Source organism: Pituophis catenifer, unplaced genomic scaffold (genome assembly GCF_029215685.1).
Source record: "Pituophis catenifer annectens isolate HBS135680 unplaced genomic scaffold, rPitCat1.0.hap2 SCAF_1, whole genome shotgun sequence".
NCBI lineage: Eukaryota > Metazoa > Chordata > Lepidosauria > Squamata > Colubridae > Pituophis > Pituophis catenifer.
In genome coordinates, this window is record NW_027256881.1 from 124707229 (window position 1) to 124725587 (window position 18359).

The window sequence follows — 18359 nt, forward strand, 5'->3', positions numbered from 1 at the left end:
TGTATTCACACCTGCGATCGCACCTAAGGATAAAACAATTATAGGTACCAGGTGGATTTATAAAATTAAGAATTTAGAAGGAGGTAATACCTTATACAAGGCCAGACTAGTTGCACAAGGTTATGCACAAAAATATCCAGAAGACTATACTGACACATATTCACCAACAGTGAGAACAGAGAGTGTCAAAACAGCTCTTGTAGTAGCATCTGCACTCAATCTGGACGTGTTTCAATATGACATACAGACTGCATACTTACATGCAAAATTAGATAAGGAAATATATGTAAGAGCACCACACAGTCAATACACTAATAAGAACGAAACTTGGTTATTAAATAAGAGTCTGTATGGATTGAAGCAATCTGGAAAAAGATGGTACGATTGTTTGGTAAAAGTACTTAAAACCATGGATTTCAACGCCACCACTGCTGATAACTGTTTCTTTGTAAAAAAGAGTAATGATCATATTGAATTTGTATTAATTTATGTGGATGATATTTTATATATTGGAAAGCATAAAGAGAGCAGGGAAATCTTTGTAAATAAGTTAAACGAACACTTCTCATTGAAATCACTAGGTAGAGTGAACAAATACCTTGGTGTACAAATTAACAAAACAAAAAGGGGATTCAAACTTACTCAGAAAGATAAAATCATTGAACTCCTAAACAAATGTAACTTAAATAATGCCAAGACATGTGACACACCTATGCAAACTGATTTTCTCAGAAACATTGATGAATCTTCCCCTGAGTTTAAAGACAACACATTTTACAGATCAGTTATAGGTTCACTCCTTTATATATCCAATTGGACTAGGCCAGATATTGCATTACCTCTCAATTTATTGTCAAGATATGTTAGCAGACCAACCTTGTATCATTGGGAAGCTGTCAAAAGAATTTTAAGATATCTAAAAAGTACATTAGATTTTTGTTTAATATTGGAACCCAATAATGACAAAGAACCAAAAATTACTTGTTATGCTGATGCAGATTGGGCTGGTGATACATCATGCAGAAAGAGTACCTCTGGTTATGTTTTTCTATTGAACGATTGTCCAGTTTACTGGTATACTGGTAAACAAGAACTGGTAGCCACTTCTACCACAGAAGCGGAATATGTTTGCTTGTCTAAAGCTGCAAATAACCTTGTATGGTTCAATGATTTGATCACAGATATTTGGAAGAAACCTACTTTACCATTTATTATGCATGAAGACAATAAAGCGGCCATTGAAATATCTAGATCCGATGCAATTGGACAAAGGTCCAGGCATATTGATATAAAATTTAAGCACGTGAGACAACTATCTCAAGACGGATTCATCAAAGCAATACATTGTGATACTTCTGAACAATTAGCTGACATATTAACAAAACCCTTACCTTCTAAACAACACAAATATTTAACTTCTAAATTATATGTATTATATTGTCCTGAATCTGAATGTAACTGGTGTTGTATAACGAACCGGCATTTAGAGGGGGATTTGTCAGATGTAAATGCCTTATTCTCTAATGTGTAAATAATGTATATATGGAACATCAGGGGTTAACTTATTCTTTGGACTTTAATGTATTCATAATTTACCACTCCCATTCCTGGCTCCACCCCTTGTATATATAAGGAGCCATCCTCCCCATTTTCATTGCTTCTATCTTGAATATTCAGCGAATATAGAATGCCTATTATGATTAAAGAGAAATATATTTAAATCTCTAACTTCTATTATCTTTATTGAGTCTGATCCTGAAAATATTGCAACATAAATCTTTTCAGTTTTAGGCAATCCTTGGAAAAGGTTCTGAAGGTTAGAAAAAATGAGGGCAATTGAAAAGGTGGCTGACAGATCGAAAATGTATGGGTTGTAGTTGACTTGTATGGTGTTATCCTTTTGCAATTGTCCTGGAGACATGCAGTACAAAATTACAGACTGGGTATCATGATTTTTTAAAAAAAAGAATAAAGGAAGGCTTCCCGGCAAAGCAGTTTAAATTAATATAGAAGCCTCTGAGCTGTTCTTTTGCTTCAGCACAGAATAAGACAGATCAAAGACTGCTTAATTCTATTGTTGGAATTATCCCAGGTGCTAATTTTATTGCTTAAATAAGCCATATGATCAAAACATGCCTGTAAAATTAGATCGGGGGCAGAATATTTTGTTAAGTGCTACCTTTATATGGTATATCATTTGATTACCATCCTGCAATTTAATGCAGATCTTGCAAAGATAAATTTCAATTTGCAGCTTCATACATAAAATCTGTTTTTACTTAGAAAACAGAATAAAACTCAGTGGTGCTGATACACATGCTAGACATATTTTTCTGTTCAAGTAAACAGCACTGCAGTTACCATTTTCTGAGTTTCTCCAAGCAAACCATAGGCCTGTTTATTTGTAACAATAATAGAATAATAGAATTCTTTATTGGCCAAGTGTGATTGGACACACAAGGAATTTGTCTTAAGTATATATGCTCTCAGTGTACATAAGGAAAATAAAATATATTCTTCAAGAACAAAAAGATACAACACTTAGTGATAGTCAAGGTTACTAATCAAAGCTATCAAATTGTACCAGGAAACAAATAAAAACAATATAAATTGAAAGATACAAGCAACATGGTTATAGTCATACGTGGGAGGAGATAGGTAATAGGAAGGAAGAAAAGAATAATAGTAATACAGTCTTAGTAAATTATTTGACAGTGTTGTGGGAATTAGTTGTTAAGCAGAGTGATGGCATTCGGGGGGGAAACTGTCCTTGTGTCCAGTTGTTTTGGTATGCAGTGCTCTATAGCGTCTTTTTGAGGGTAGAAGTTGAAACTATTTATGTCCAGGATGTGAGGGGGTCTAGATATTTTCACAGCCTTCTTTTTGACTCGTGCAATATACAGATCCTCAGTGAAAGGCAGGTTGGTAGCCATTGTTTTTTCTGTAGTTCTAATTATCCGTTGAAGTCTGTGTTTGTCTTGTTTGGTTGCAGAGCCAAACCAGACAGTTATGGAGGTGCAGATGACAGACTCAATAATTCTTCTGTAGAACTGAATCAACAGCAGAATGACTTTTAAATATTAATTTAAAAAAAAAAGAAAACCTGTTTCAAGGAGAAGCTGTTAATAACCAGAAAACTGTGGACATCCCTATAGGAATAAACAATTATTTCAAAGACAGTATTGCGGTATGAGGGTGAAGGTTCATTCTCCGAGCTGATGGGTTGGTTTAAATTATGAGCAAACATAATTTAATCATAACTATAGGTAATCCTCGACTTACAACCATTTTTAGTGACCTTTCAAAGTTACAATAGCACTGAAAAAAGTGACTTATGGCCATTTTCCACACGACCATTGCAGCATCCCTATGGCCACATGATCAAAATTTGGGCGCTCAGCAACTGGCATGTATTTATGATGGTTGCAGTGTCCCAGGGTCATGTGATCACCTTTTTCAACCTTTCCAGCTGGTTTCCAACAAGCTAAGTCAATGGAGGAAGGCAGATTTGCTTGATAACCGCAATATTCTTACTTACCATACTTACTTACCAATACTTACAGTTGGTAATACTTACCAACTGCAGTGATTTGTTTAACAATTGTGGAAAAATGTCATAAAATGGGGCTCAGCTCACTCAACAACATAGCAGCTGTGCAAAATGCCTCCAGGAAATAGAGGCTTCCTAGATTGTCATTAACAAAGTTCACAGTGAATTTCATGTTCATTATTTTACTATGTGATCAAGCTCATAAGCCGCAAAAGTGGAAAAGTGAAACTGAAAACTCAGTGAATTGCCTTCTTCACAATTCGCAGCCTTGTCCAGTGAGGTGCAGCCCACTAGACTAGAGACTCTATAAACTTCTTTCTGCTTCTTATTTGGAACTTGAAAGATAAAAGTTGTGATGATGTCAGTATTTGGAAGATGGCACAATTAGAATGAGGATGGCAGGCTATATCCTAGTTCATCAAAGAATGACTACAATTGAGACCAAAATTGCTTAGTTTAGAGAGTCTCTAGTGGGCTGCACTTCACAGGACAAGGTTGCAAATTGTGAAGAAGGCAATTCATTGAGTTTTCAGTTTCACTTTTCTACTTTTGCAGTTTATGAACTTGATCACATAGTAAAATAATGAACATGAAATTCGTTGTGCACTTTGTTAATGACAATCTACGAAGCCTCTATTCCCTAGAGGCATTTTGCACAGCTGCTATATTGTTATAGATCTATGTGTATGTCAGATTTCATTTTTAAAAAAATGAGCCGTGCTTTTCAGTCTCTCATAATCATGAAGTATTGTTTGAAAATATAGTAAGACAGCGGACACCGAAGGAGCTAATGGAAATGAGATTATGCCCCCAAATTTTACATGTTAATACTTTTCGGACAATCTAGCCCAGATTTTCCTTTGCCCAGAATTCCCTAGCAGGCATGAGTACTAGGAAATGAAGTCCACACATCTTAACATTCATGAGGTTGAGAAAAACTGATTTGGAGGACTGACATTTCAGAAACCCTCCTTGATAAAGCTCTGTTATTCCTGGAGTGGCATAGAAAATGATCAGTGGAAGGGCTAGGATATGGGCATGTTTTCATTTGGGCTAAGAGATGTTTTAAAATTAATTAGAGAATGTCCCCTCAACCATAGAGGATACAGTCTTTTTAAAACACCCTAAGCAGCTCTAGATATTCTAGTTGAATTGGATTGTTCCCTTTAAAGTCAGTAAAAGTCTCTGCGGATGGTCAGAAACTTTCTAAGGTTTCCTTTTCCTTTTTTTCTTTGCTTTCTGTCCTTAATGCAAAGCAACTCATTGTGACAGGGGGAAAAATGTCTCATTCCCATTCCAAATGATATGGACTGAAACGCTTCCTGGTTCTTCTCATTAAAGAACAAACACAGAGGGTAATTATTACCAAAAAAACCAGATAGGAAGGATGAGCAAAAGATAGTTTTGTCAGTTTTTAGTTGGATCTTATACTTCTTTTTGATTCACTGCATTGGTGTCCAACTTTTTAGGATTTATTTTGACAAAATAATTGCTTGTAATGCCGACAACTCATGTCTTGTGGCATTTTTGCGATACGGCCCCATATTTTGGAAGGGATGCAACGATGCCAGATGTTGTATGCAAATTTCACAGAGCAGCTACTTATGGCATCTCTATAATTACTCTTTCTAACAGTACCTATCTCCCTGACACACATCACACAGATACATACGCTAATTGCTATGCGTACTTGGTATTTTAATGTCTAATGGCACACATTTTTCATTGTATGGCAATCAAAGGCCCTCCCGAAACAACAGCAGGAAGATATCATCTTGTCTAATTTTTCCTTCGGGAAAGTTTTCCATTATTTAACATTTGCCCAGAAAGGGAAGGAGCAGTGCCGGGGGGGTGGGGGGTGGGGAAATGCTTCAATGCCATGAGTTGGCAGCCATGTTTTTAAAAGGAAAAGGCATTTCTTCTCCAAGAAGAGATTTGTAAGTGTTCCTTGAATCATTCCATTCAACTCTATGTGATGTTCAGCTTGTTCTTGACTTATAATGATTCCTTCAGTCACTATCTAAAATTACAGTGATGCGGAAAGAATGGTGGTTACAGATGGTCCTTTGAATGATGTCAATAACCCAACTTCTGCTTATAGACTTTCCTTATAGGACCGAAGAATGTCTATGAATAACACTTCAAAGAGTATTTGAGATTTCTGCTTCTGTCTGAAAGGGAAAAAAATGGTCTGGCATTTCCTGTTCTTGATGAGTCTATTTAAACATGAAAGTGACAGAGCAAGTTCTCTTTGCTTCTCTTACCTTCCATGGATTACATGTAATCCTCAATTTATGACTGCAATTGGAACCAGAATTGCTGTCATTACTCATAGCAGCTGCAAAGCACGACACATTGTGTTGGCAATCCCTTCCCAGTTGTCAATGGTAAAGCCTGAAGGAAATTGCAAGTTGCAGGTAACTGGCTGCTGCCAGGTGGGAGAGGGAGAGAGGGGATACATAGGGGTGCAGGGAAGGGTCGGGGAGGATCCATCTAGATCAGTGGTGAAATCCAATTTTTTTTACTACCGGTTCTGTGTGCTGGGCTTGGTGGGCATGGTGTGGCTTGGTGGGCGTGGCAGGGGAAGGATACTGCAAAAATCCCCATTCCCTTCCCACTCCTGGGGAAAGGATATTGCAAAATCTCCATTCCCACCCCACTCTGGGGCCAGCCAGAGGTGGTATTTGCCAGTTCTTCAAACTACTCAAAATTTCCGCTACCGGTTCTCCGAACTGCTCAAAATTTCTGCTAAAATTTCAGAACCTGCTGGATTTCACCCCTGACCTAAATGCATAAGGGTTGTGGGGGAGGATGAGGGAGAAGTTGTGTGAGAGGCATGAGTTGGAAAGGGTGCAAGAGAGTACAGGGGTATGTGAGGAAGTATAAGAAGTGCAGTTCTTATATTCGTCATGGAGGAATATAAGAGGTACAGTGCAGCTTAGGGAGGGTGTGTATGAGTGCAAGGGTGTGTGTAAGGGTGTGCAAGGGGCTCGTGGGGCACAAGCCCAGGCAGGCTGAGTGAGGGTGCTTACCTCAGTACTATGTGACCTTCCATGCTGGCTTCTCCATTGACTTCGCTTGTCAAAAACCAGCTGGGAAGGTTAGAAATGGTGATCGCATGATCCTGGGATACTGTAACCATCCTAAATACACTCCGGTTGCCAAGTGCCCGAATTTGATCATGTGAATGGGGTGATGCTGCGATGGCTATAAATGTTAGGCAAGTCACTTTTTTTAGTGCTTTCGAAAGCACTGTTGAATTGTTGCTAAACAAATGGTTGTAAATCGAGGTCTATATTTAAATGAATAAAAGTGTATTCATGATTACACTTTGACACAGTTCTTCTCTTTACATCAATAATTTCTTTGAACTCTCTCTAGTCTAGGCCCTTGCAGTATGTAACCATACTAATTTTTAGTGAAATTAACTCTCTCTTGGCTTTTCTTTACAGCAGTAAAGAAAAACTTTCTTGGGGTTTTTTCTTTGAAAATCTTTCACTTCTTGTCAAAGAAGCTTCTTCAGTTCTAAGAAGAAGCTTCTTAGATGAGAAGGAAAACATTTAAAAACAACAACCACCAAGAATGTCCAGTTGCCTTTTAGAAAAGCACCTTTAGGACATCTAAGGCCTATTCTCCCTGGCTTTAGTACTTCAATGCCTGCCAGACGGAGTAATTTGGCTTCCTTTCTCCAAGGGTAAACAAGCTTCATGGTTGCCCTTTAACTTCTGGCAATGATGCTTAAAACTGCTTCCTATTCACAGAATTCAGCAGAATTCTAAATCCTCAAGGAAAAAGCTTCTTTGCATCTGTTCCTGGGAAGGCCCGGCTGGGGGATATATGTATACATCGGAAAAGCAGGGTAACATTTCTATGTGTAGCAAGGAAATATATGCTTCTATGGTTCTGTCTGTGCAAAGTTGATGGGAAAAATATATTTGAATCTTTTGGTTGACCAAAGTGTCCTGAATTAATTTAAGGGAAAATTTATTACAGGGTTTGCTTAGAAATCACTTTGGTGCAGTTGCTAATATGGTTGTAAAGGGAAATGGTCCTTTTTTAGAGAAAAGGAATGCATATGCATATATATGGATGCAATTTAATCTTAATACATTTATTGTTTCTCTCAATTGAATGTACTTTATTTTGTGAATGGACAGGCTACCGTGCCAGATTAACTGCATCCCGAGGCAGCCATTTGGAGAGGGTGTCCCAGACACTTTATTAAAAACAGTAAATGTAGCAATAGCAATAGCAGTTAGACTTATATACCGCTTTATAGTGCTTTACAGGTCTCTCTAAGCACTTTACAGAGCTGGCATATTGCCCCCAACAATTTGGGTCCTCATTTTACCCACCTCAACCTTGAGCCTGGTGAGATTTGAACTGCCAAGTTGCAGGCAGCCAGCAGTCAGAAATAGCCTGCAGTATTGTACTTTAACCACTGCACCGCTGCGGCTCATAAAATGTAGCTGTAGTTCTGAATCAAAAACACTTTTGTGGACCCCCTCATGACTCTCTGCCGCTAGTAGGACCTAAAATCATATTGTTGAAGATACAATAAAATTGTTTCACTTAATGAAATGTCCAATAAATAGTTCCCATTTGGGAAATAAGGGATTACATGAATTACCTCAATTTTGAGATTCAGTATTTTCAGATGTTCATATACTTCTGAAGTTTATTCCTACCACATGGACACTGACATCTGGACAGAGAAAGTGGTTTTCCAACATTCTTCTTTCAGTATTGGAAAGGGAAACATATGGCCCCAGCTATCCAATAGTCTGTCAAATTGATGTCACCAGCAATTTATGAACCACTAAGTTATCAGTATAGACTAGCTGTGGATGGCTGTAATAAATTATAACTTCCATTTATTGAAACATTTATTGTAATATTTTAATGCATGTATATGTGTCCGTGAATATATCCCCTGTATGTTTCTGTTCTTTTCTTTAGCTTTCTTTTTTATTACTTTATAGTTTTCTTTTTCTTTGCTTTATACCTGGGGTGCAGGGGTGAAATGCTCCCGGTTTGGACTGGATCACCCGATCCGGTAGCGATGGCAGTGGCTGGTTCGGAGAACCGGTAGCAAAAATACCTCTTCCCCCCCATGCCCAGCTGAGCCGCGTGATCATCGGAGGCTTTTTTTTTTTTAACTTTTAAAAGCATTTTTGCTAAAACCTCTTCGGCGGAAAAAATGTTTTTAATAAAAAAAAAGGCCTCTGATGATCGCGCGGCTCAGCTGGGATCGTCAAAGGCTTTTAAAAGAAAAAAAAGGGTTTTTTTCTTTTAATTGCCTCTGACGATCCAAACTGAGTTGCCTGATTGGCAGAGACTTGTAGAAAAAATGCTTTTGAAAGAAAAAAAAGCCTCTGACGATCAGGAACTCAGCTGGGATCATCAGAGGGTTTTAAAAGCAATTTTTTACAACCTCTTCAGCCAAAGAGGTTGTAGAAAAAATGCTTTTAAAAGTTAAAAAAAAAAAGTTGGCCACACCCACCCAGTCACATTACCATCCCCCCAAGCCACACCCACAGAACCGGTAGTAACAAAGTTTACATTTCACCACTGCTGGGGTGAGTAAATATCATTTAGTGTTCAAAGTTCACTGTTCAAAGTTACAACGGCACTGAAAAAAGTGACCGTTTTCACACTTATGACCGTTGCAGCATTCCTATGGTCGTGATTTATATTCCAATGCTTGACAACTGTTTCTTATTTATAACTGTTGCAGTATCCATGTGACCCAGTGGTGGGTTGTTACCAGTTCGCCCCAGATAGGGCGAACCAGTAGCGGCAGCGGCGGGAGGCTCCACCACCCGCCTGGATGCTTCTGAGCATAAGCTTCTGCAGATGCACAGAAGCATCATGCGTGCACACAAGCGAACCAGTAGCAAACTAAATTGAAGCCCACTACTGATGTGATGCCCTTTTGCGACCTTCTGACAAACAAAGTCAATGGGGAAGTCAGATTCACTTAAAAAGAATGTTACTCATTTAACAGCGGCAGCAATTCACTTAACAAAGTTGACAAGAAAAGTAGTAAAATGGGATAAAACTCACTTAATAAATTTCTCACTTAGCAACATAGATTCTGGGCTTAATTGAGGTCGTAAGTTGAAGGCTTACTTGTATAGGCCCTTTACGATCTGTGGACTTCAACTCTCAGAAATCCTGATACAGGAATTCTGGAATTCCGGGAGTTGAAGTCCATAGATCATAAAGAGAGCATAGTTGTCCACCCCTGCTTTATACAGTTAATAAAAATACTTCTGACAGAGTGATGGGAGAAGACAGACATGAAAGTATTCCTGCACTGCTATACTCCAGCAAATTTGTTCTCAGAGGCAGGAATGAAACAGTCAGCCATGATTATTCTTAGCTATCAATAGATCTCCCTTAACTCCTGTGAAAGACATAGTCATGCAAAAAATATGTTCAAGCAAAGAAAGGATACAAAGGCATGTTATTATAAATATAATTAAATAATGATATTCATCTGCTCTTTTTGAAGCAAGCCAGTTCTGGTTTTTTTTTAATATGCATTTTTCTCAGGGACTCTGGTGGTTAAAAATACACAATCTCACAAGACTAATCTTGATCACAATTCAGAAGAAAAGGACACCGACCCAATTGTTCTCATTCCGTGTTTACTGCATTTGGACTGCTCCAATAATGAATATGATCATCTAAATACCAGTAGAAGTGAAGTTAAGATGGGTAATAGTCTTTCATCATGCTGGGCTGACATTTAAATGTTCACCGACAGTCTTACATCTGACATAGAAATGCAGCATATTTAGTGAAGAGAAAATAACAAATGTAAGTATGCCCATATTGAGGTTAGAGGTTATATATTCCATTTGTGCAAAAAATATGTAGAACAAAATAGCGGCTATAATGAAAATCTCTTAAAGGTGACATTTGGTAGCTATGATCAGTTTTTCAATATCGCATTCATTTTGTCCTCGTAAAATCCTGAAATAACCGCTTTCTCCCCAGGAAATTCCCCAGGAATTTGCAGCAATCTGGGGTGAAGAAGAGAAGATATTTTATTACAGCAGACACAATCAAATTATGATAAACGAGGAGAAAAAGAAAGCAAAAGAGGAGCTGTGGTATTCACTGTCCTGTCGTCATCCAGTTGTTAGATTGTCACTTCCAAATATTTCTTTTAAAGAGTTACTTGAAAACCTCTCATAACTATTTCTCAGGCTGTTGAATAATTAGCAATTGATGGGCCTTTTTTTATAATGCCAAGTAGATTATTTTCATCTGTATTGCAATAAACGGGAGGTAGAGACAGTTTAAACTTTCCCTTCTCAACTGAGAGCCTAATAAAAATAGACTTCTTCTTGTGACACTCTCCAGACCTCATGAGATTAGACAAGGTGCTGATTTGGCCACTACATGTCCCATGATACCCTATTCTTTTAGAGATAAGACGGTGCAAAAGGAAATGCTGCAAGATAGCTCTATAGCAATGTTTTTCAAACTAGGCAACTGTTTGCTGTCTGGGGAATTCTGGGAGTTGAAGACCACACATCTTAAAGATGCCAAGTTTGAAAAAACTTTAAGCAGGGGTCTCCAAACTTGGCAATTTTAAGACCTGTAGACGTCAACTCCCAGAATTCTCCAGCCAGCATGACAGCAGAGACATCAATGTTTCCAAGAACCTTGGAGTTGATTAAATGACAAAGTCTAATCGGAGACTTCTAAAATTATATCCCTAAAGCAAATCTCCCTAAAGAGGTTAGCTGCTGTTGGACAAAACTGTGATCGGTTCATGGCATCTTTTTTTAAAGCTTAAGAGTCACCTGACCATTTTTTCTTTTGTGCTTGTCCCCTCATCTTTGTGTTAAAGCATAAGAATAATAAATAACTTTTAAAAAATGTTCAAAAACCTTATCAGCAACCAAGCAAGGCAATAACAGGGATTAGGGTTGACACATGGACTGTTTTTCAGAATATGCTATCTGCTTTGACTCCTTAGAATAAAGAGCTTGAGCAACAACTGTTGAAAAAGTCTGGTGGTTATTGACCTTGATACTTAGCTTTTATCCAAACAGAGCTATTAAGAATGTGGTAGAGAGGCTCACTTGGGAAAATTAGAGCAGGGGAAAAATGTCATTTAGACTAATAAGGATTCTACCCCCTGTAGTCCAGTTCCATCACAAGTGACTTGTTGCCGGAACTGAACTAAAAAGGGATTAACCAAATGGATGCTCTGAGGGGAAAACCTGTTTTAAGAATGTCAGTAAGGTGCCCCTTTTGGTTAAAATCCATCAAGAAAGACCATGAATTGGGACACACACAAAAAGTGAGCACTTAGCTCTTACTTCTGTATTTATTTGTTTGCTTGTTTGCTTGCTTTGAAAGTTCAAAATCAAACTTCTTGCTGCTTTTTTGACCCTCAAACTTTCCTGCTGGGGTAGTGTGCAAGGAATAGCTTGTCCACAAAATGATTTAAGGGGAAGCTTAAATAGCTTTTCTCCATCTGTATTACATAGCTGATTTAGATAATTAAAAATATGGAGCTGTGTGTGATAGGTACTTTGAACTATATAGTGGGATGGGATATAGAATACATTCTGTGGACCTTTCACTTACTTAGTTGAACTGTAGTTGAACAATGATTACTATTATCTAGTGAGAAAAAAAACATGGCATTTTTGTCCCCAAATTTGGTATTACTGCAAACTCAACACAATATCCCCTGTTTTGATAGTGATGAGCAATTAAGGCAATACAAATTAAGGTTCAAATTACAAACATACTGCAAATAAATAAAATACAAACAGTCCATTGAGGTTAAATCAATTTACATGACTCTGTCTTCACTACAAAGTAGTTTTGTTTATCTATAGAATGACAGAGTTGGATGGGACCTTGGAGGTCTTCTAGTCCAACCCCTCCTCAGGCAGAAAACTTTATACCATTTCAGACAAATGGTTATCCAATCTCTTCTTAAAAACTTCCAGTGTTAGAGCATTCACAACTTCTGGAGGCAAGTTGTTCCATTGTTCTCACTGTCAGGAAATTTCTCCTTATTTCTAGGTTGGTCCACTCTAGTGGTGGGTTTCAAATATTTTCGCTACCAGTTTGGTGAGTGTGGCTAGGTGGGGGGTCGTGACTGAGTGGGTGTGGCCAACTTGATGTCATTCACGCCAATGCCCACTCAGTCACATGACACCTCCCCACCTAGCCACACCCATAGGAAAAGGTAGGACTGGTTCAGGGGCGTGGCCAACTGGCCATCACTACTGGTTCAGCGACCTTGGTCAAATTTCCGCCAACGGTTCGCGCGAATCAGTGCGAACCAGCTGAATACCACCTCTGGTCCACTCCTTGATTATGGAGTGGGTATATATTTTGCTGAAAACTGAGTGTGCTTGTTAATTACAACTACTTTTTCTACTGATTTCAAAAGCAAACAAGCACAAATAACTTTATTTGGATTAGAGTTTTGTTCCTAAGCACTTACCCAATATTTTTGCCATTGTCCTTCAACATCTTCTAGCATACCCCACCTATTCAAAGAGAAAGCATTAGTAATATACTTCTTCTTTTTTTTTATTTTACATCTTGGGGGCATCTTTAATCTTACAATTCAAATCCTTTTTTTTTATTATGTTCCCAAGAATAAATATGTTGCCATCATTCTGTGAGCACCCAACAACGCTCTTTTTTCCGTTACTTGCTTTATATTTTAGAATCTTTTACATTTAGAACAGCATCTGTTATAAAGCATTTGTTTCCAGGTGTTTGGTTTATAGGCAAATAACACTTTGAATTGCACTTCTTTGAGAAATAGGTGACTTTGTGTTATAGCCAAGCTATGTGGGCAGCACAAGTAATTTCATTTGATCTATTAGGCTGAAGGATTTCCGCTCTGTGTAAGTGCAGCCGTGCTTTCCAATGGCTTATTTCATATTGCTCTATCTATACAGAAATCAGAATGCATAACCTTGGCCTTATTTGTATTCTCAGTCAACCCCACAACTGCCTCTACCCATCTTGAATTACCAACAATAAAGCACAACAACAAAATAAATCACGGAGTACATTGCTTTCTCTTGAAGCTAATCTATTACAAAACCTAATGACTAATATTTTATCTTATTATTAAAAAAGAGACACAGACCAGGTGATAAGAATGCTAATTTTTAACACAAGACATGTGCTCCAAGAACTAATTTCAGAGGCAGAACACAGGACATGCCAACAGGATGTCCTACTGGGTTTGTCTAGTCTAGTGCAAGGAAGGACCGGGGTGATATGATAGCAGTGTTCCAATATCTAAGGAGCTGACACAAAGAAGAGGGGGTCGACTTATTTTTCAAAGATGACAAGCCTTCTTGTTTTGTCATAGAAGGCAAGACGAGAAACAATGGATGGAAACTAATCAAGGAGAGAAGCAACCCAGAACCAAGGAGAAATTTAGAGTTAGAACAATTAATCAGTGGAATGGCTTGCCTTCAGAAGTTGTGGGTGCTCTATCACTGGAAGCTTTTAAGAAAGCCACTTGTCTGGAATGGTCTAGGGACTCCTGCTCAAGCAGGAGGTTGGACCAGAAGACCTTCAAGGTCCCTTCCAAATCAGTTATTCTGAGACAAAATTAGTAATTACCCTTATCAGCAGTAACAGTATTAAACTCAGCATACCAAGAGCTTGACTGAATAAAAATATATTTCCACTTCTACAGTCGTGTCTCACGTAGGAAAATGCAAGATGTAGGATCAAATCCTACAACAGTATTTCAATTTCAATTCAATTTCTAATTGAAAAGTGGAAAGTGAAATTGAAAATAGGAATAGAGGTGTGCGATATCCAACAGAACAAAGAAAACTTGAGCTTCCTGTTTAAAGAGTGTCCTACAAGCCCTGCTCTTGGCAGCTCCCTCTTCCGCACCATTAACTCAATTCTCAACATTCACACAAGACAAGATATATAGAGACAGACAGACAATTTCACAAAAGGATGGGATCAGGGGTGAAATGCTACCGGTTCACATTGGTTTGGCCGAACCAGTAGTGATGGCGGCGGGTAGTTCAGAGAACCAGTAGTGATGACAGCATGAGGCTCTGCCCACCTGCCCAATCATTGCTACTTTCTGGTTTTAACCAGGAAGTAAGCTGTTTTTTATCCTCTGCGCATGCGCAGAAGGGTTTGCGCATGCGCAGAGGGTCTGCACACACACATGCACTTCCGAACCAGTAGGGAAGGTAAATAGATTTCACCCCTGGATGGGATGGGAATTTATGGCCTCCAGTAGTCTTCCCTCATGGTGCACTAGAATGGCTGCATCTCCAAACTGCTAGAACAACTTTCCAAGTGGGGGAAAGAACAGGCTATTTCAAAAGAAGGTGTGTTGTTGCTCTTACCCAAAAACTCTCCAATTTATAAGGAAGAATAAGCGTGGTGGAATCTTCAGCTAGATTGGAGGCCGAGTGTAGAGTCCTTGCACTGCAGAAAGCAGCATCAAATGGAACCCCCCCCCCAGAATACTTAAAGCCAAATCTAACCATTCCCAAGGGAATATATTCAGTCTTAATGAGATTCTTGTAACATAGGTGACTAACAATAAAGGTTCTGCTTGAGAACTAACTATTCACGAGTGGTTGTGGTTGCTTGTTGTGTCTGATAATAAGGCAATGGCTGTCTTAAACAGCAGAAAAGGCAGTCTTTTGTGAGTTATTTAATATTATCATCATTGTAGTTTTTGTACAAGAAGAGAAGTATCTCTGGAAGTTCCCACCTCAGATAACAGAATAACTTAGATAATTCTTTGTGTAACTCAGATTAATTAAATCAAGGAAGGACCATTTTTGCTTCTTCTCAGGCAGAACAGAGAAGACAAAACATGTATAATGAGCTATCTCCAATTTTATAATATTGTATGTGTTTGTACTCATGTCTTTTAATTACTTGTTTGTCTTATCTGTGTATTAAACAGGATATGAGGTGAAATTTCTGCCCTGCTCCAGGTTACAAAAGACTTTGCCACATGGGTAATATCGATTAGCATTGCAACCGCTATAGAAGGCAGAGAAGATTAATATTCCCTCCTTACATGAGGGATGAAACATTCTTGCATTTTAAAAAGCACCACAATGAAAGACTGAATAAGCGTCTTTTAAAGATGTGTATAAAATATAAGCGATATTTTAATAATCCATAGAGTTCCCTTTCTTCTGAAAATCATTAAAAAGAACAATTACGGTATTTCTTCCATTTTTTCTGTATTCATTAAAAGAATCTCAAGTCCTAAGAATAAGAATAAAATAATACAGAATGAAGTATTAAAAAGTAAACACCTTAATGTTTCACTATATCATATAAATTATAATATCAACTTCAAGAAATTCAGAGTATTATTTTGGCATCCCCAACTGAAGTTGATGTGAAACTTGTCACTAATGTCTATGAATTTGTCCTTAAATTTCAGAGTAGCAAGTTTCTGCAATAAGAGTTTTTAGAGACAGCAATACAGGTAGTCCTCAGATTATGACCATGATTGAGCCCAAAATTTCTGTTGCTAAGTGAAACAATTGTTAAGTAAATTTTATCTCATTTTACGATGTTTCATGCCACAGTTGTTAAGTGAATCACTGAAGTTGTTAAATTAGTAGCATAGTTGTTACGCGAAGCTGGTTTCCCCATTAACTTTGCTTGTCAGAAGATTACAAAAGGTGATCGCATGACCACAGGACACTGCAATCGTCATAAATACGAGTTAATTGCCAAGCATCGAATTTTGGCCTTGTGACCATGGGGATGCTGCAATGGTTGTAAGTGTGAAAAATGATTATAAGTCATGTTTTTCATTGCCCCTGTAACTTTGAACGGTCACTAAATGAATTACTTTAAGTCAAGGGTACCCTGTAGCAAAAATACAAATATTAAAGTAGCCTGATTAATCAGAGAACAGCCAGAGAATGTATAACAAACTGAAGATGGCTATGCAGAAGTGGCGTCAAGAATTGCTGCAAAGACCAAGGAACTGCTGAGTAGAGCAGTCCCTTGGAACCTCCCTGGATAAGTTTTAGAAATTAAAAGGGAAATGCAAATGCTAAACCAAGAGAATGACCTGGAAAGTGTTTTTTATTGGTTCTGCAAAAGAGGCTTGTTAAAGCCTTGAAGAAATCTATGCAATGGGATAAAGAAGAATTTGAGAAAGATCAAGTCCTATGACAATATTTGATTGAATTGAAAATTAAGACTTCAAAAGGAAGGAATATAAAATTGGCTTATTTGATTTTACAAAGTACTGGCAACCCTTTATGGACTTTTTGCTGGCACCAGGATTGGGGGTGGGGTGGGGGATCATTTTTTGCTCTTGCTTATAGATAAAGGATAGGATATGGAATGAAGAGATCTCTGTTTAAACTTATAAGAGGTGATGAGTTATTAAATTAGTTTATACTTGGTGTGATGAAGGTTAAAGCCACTTCATATATTTTTTTTGTTTTCTTTATTATATTCTTTCTTTTCTTTTTTCCTTCACCTTTTATTCTTTTTTTCCCATTTCTTTCTAAGTTTAGTTTGAATCAGTTTTTACAATTATAATTAAAGTGCTTGATAAAATTTTATTCAAAAAAACCAGAATAGTAAATCAGAGTATCGTGGGCTGCAAGAAGAACAAATCAGAAAGTCCTGAACCCATTGAAAGCTGGCTGCTCCTTCGAGGAGATGATCAGCAAGCAGAAAGCAATATATTTTGGGCAGGTAATGTGAGTAGTTAATGGATTGTTAACATACCATAAAAACATACCGACTGAGGGACATTGAGGTTGTTACTAACTTAGCAACTGCAGCGGTTCACTTAACAACTGTGGCAAGAAAGGATGTAAAATGGAGCAAAATTCACTTAATAATTGTCTTGCTTAGCAATACACATTTTGGGCTCAGTTGTGGTTGTAAGTCAAGCACTACCTGTATTGCTTCTGACTCCAGCCTATTCTGTACAGCTAGTCACCCAACTCATTCTTTCTCCATCAAGAAAGATAAAAGACGATGGGTTCTAATTTATAGATGGACTTAGGTAACTCAGGATTTCATATCACCACAGTGTTTTCTAAATTACGCTTATCTATCTATATCTATATCTATATCTATATCTATATCTATATCTATATCTATATCTATATCTATATCTATATCTATAAAGGTAAAGGTTCCCCTTGCACATATCTTGAGCCTCGCTTGGGGGGTGCCGCAAGGGTCAGTCCTCTCGCCCCTTCTGTTCAACATTTATGTGAAGCCGCTGGGTGAGATCATCCGTGGTTTTGGGGTGAGAGTCCATCAGTAAGTTGATGACACCCAGCTGTACATCTTCACCCCAAACCACCCCAATGATGCCCTTGATGTGATGTCCCGCTGCCTGGAGGCCGTGTGGGTTTGGATGGGGAGAAATAGGCTCAGGCTCAACCCTTCCAAGACTCAGTGGCTGTGGCTTCTGGCATCCCGGTATAGTCAGCTGGTGCCATTGCTGACTATTGGAGGTGAATCTTTGCCCCCCACAGAGAGGGTTCGCAATCTGGGTGTCCTCCTGGACTCACGGCTGTCTTTAGAAGAGCATATGACGGCCGTAGCCAGGGGGGCTTTTTATCAGGTTCACCTGATCCACCAGTTGCATCCCTTTCTGGACCGGGACGCCTTGCGCACGGTCACTCACGCCCTCGTCACCTCCCGTCTGGACTATTGTAATGCTCTCTACATGGGGTTCCCCTTGAAGAGCACTCGGAGGCTCCAACTGGTCCAGAACGTGGCCGCGTGGGTGGTTATGGGCGCACCTCGTTACGCC

The 18359-nt window shown here is 38.5% G+C and overlaps 1 protein-coding gene across 1 annotated transcript in view; it reads right to left on the reverse strand.

Annotated features, from left to right (window-relative positions):
* Positions 1-10453: 10453 nt before the first annotated feature.
* Positions 10454-18359, reverse strand: part of TINAG (tubulointerstitial nephritis antigen) — a 42488-nt gene continuing 34582 nt past the window's right edge. The window contains exons 10-11 of the mRNA XM_070954800.1: positions 13038-13083; positions 10454-10581 (exon numbers count right to left, since the gene is read on the reverse strand). Coding sequence (XP_070810901.1) covers positions 10465-10581; positions 13038-13083 — 163 coding nt within the window. The 3' untranslated portion in view covers positions 10454-10464. The remainder of the gene's footprint in view (positions 10582-13037; positions 13084-18359) is intronic.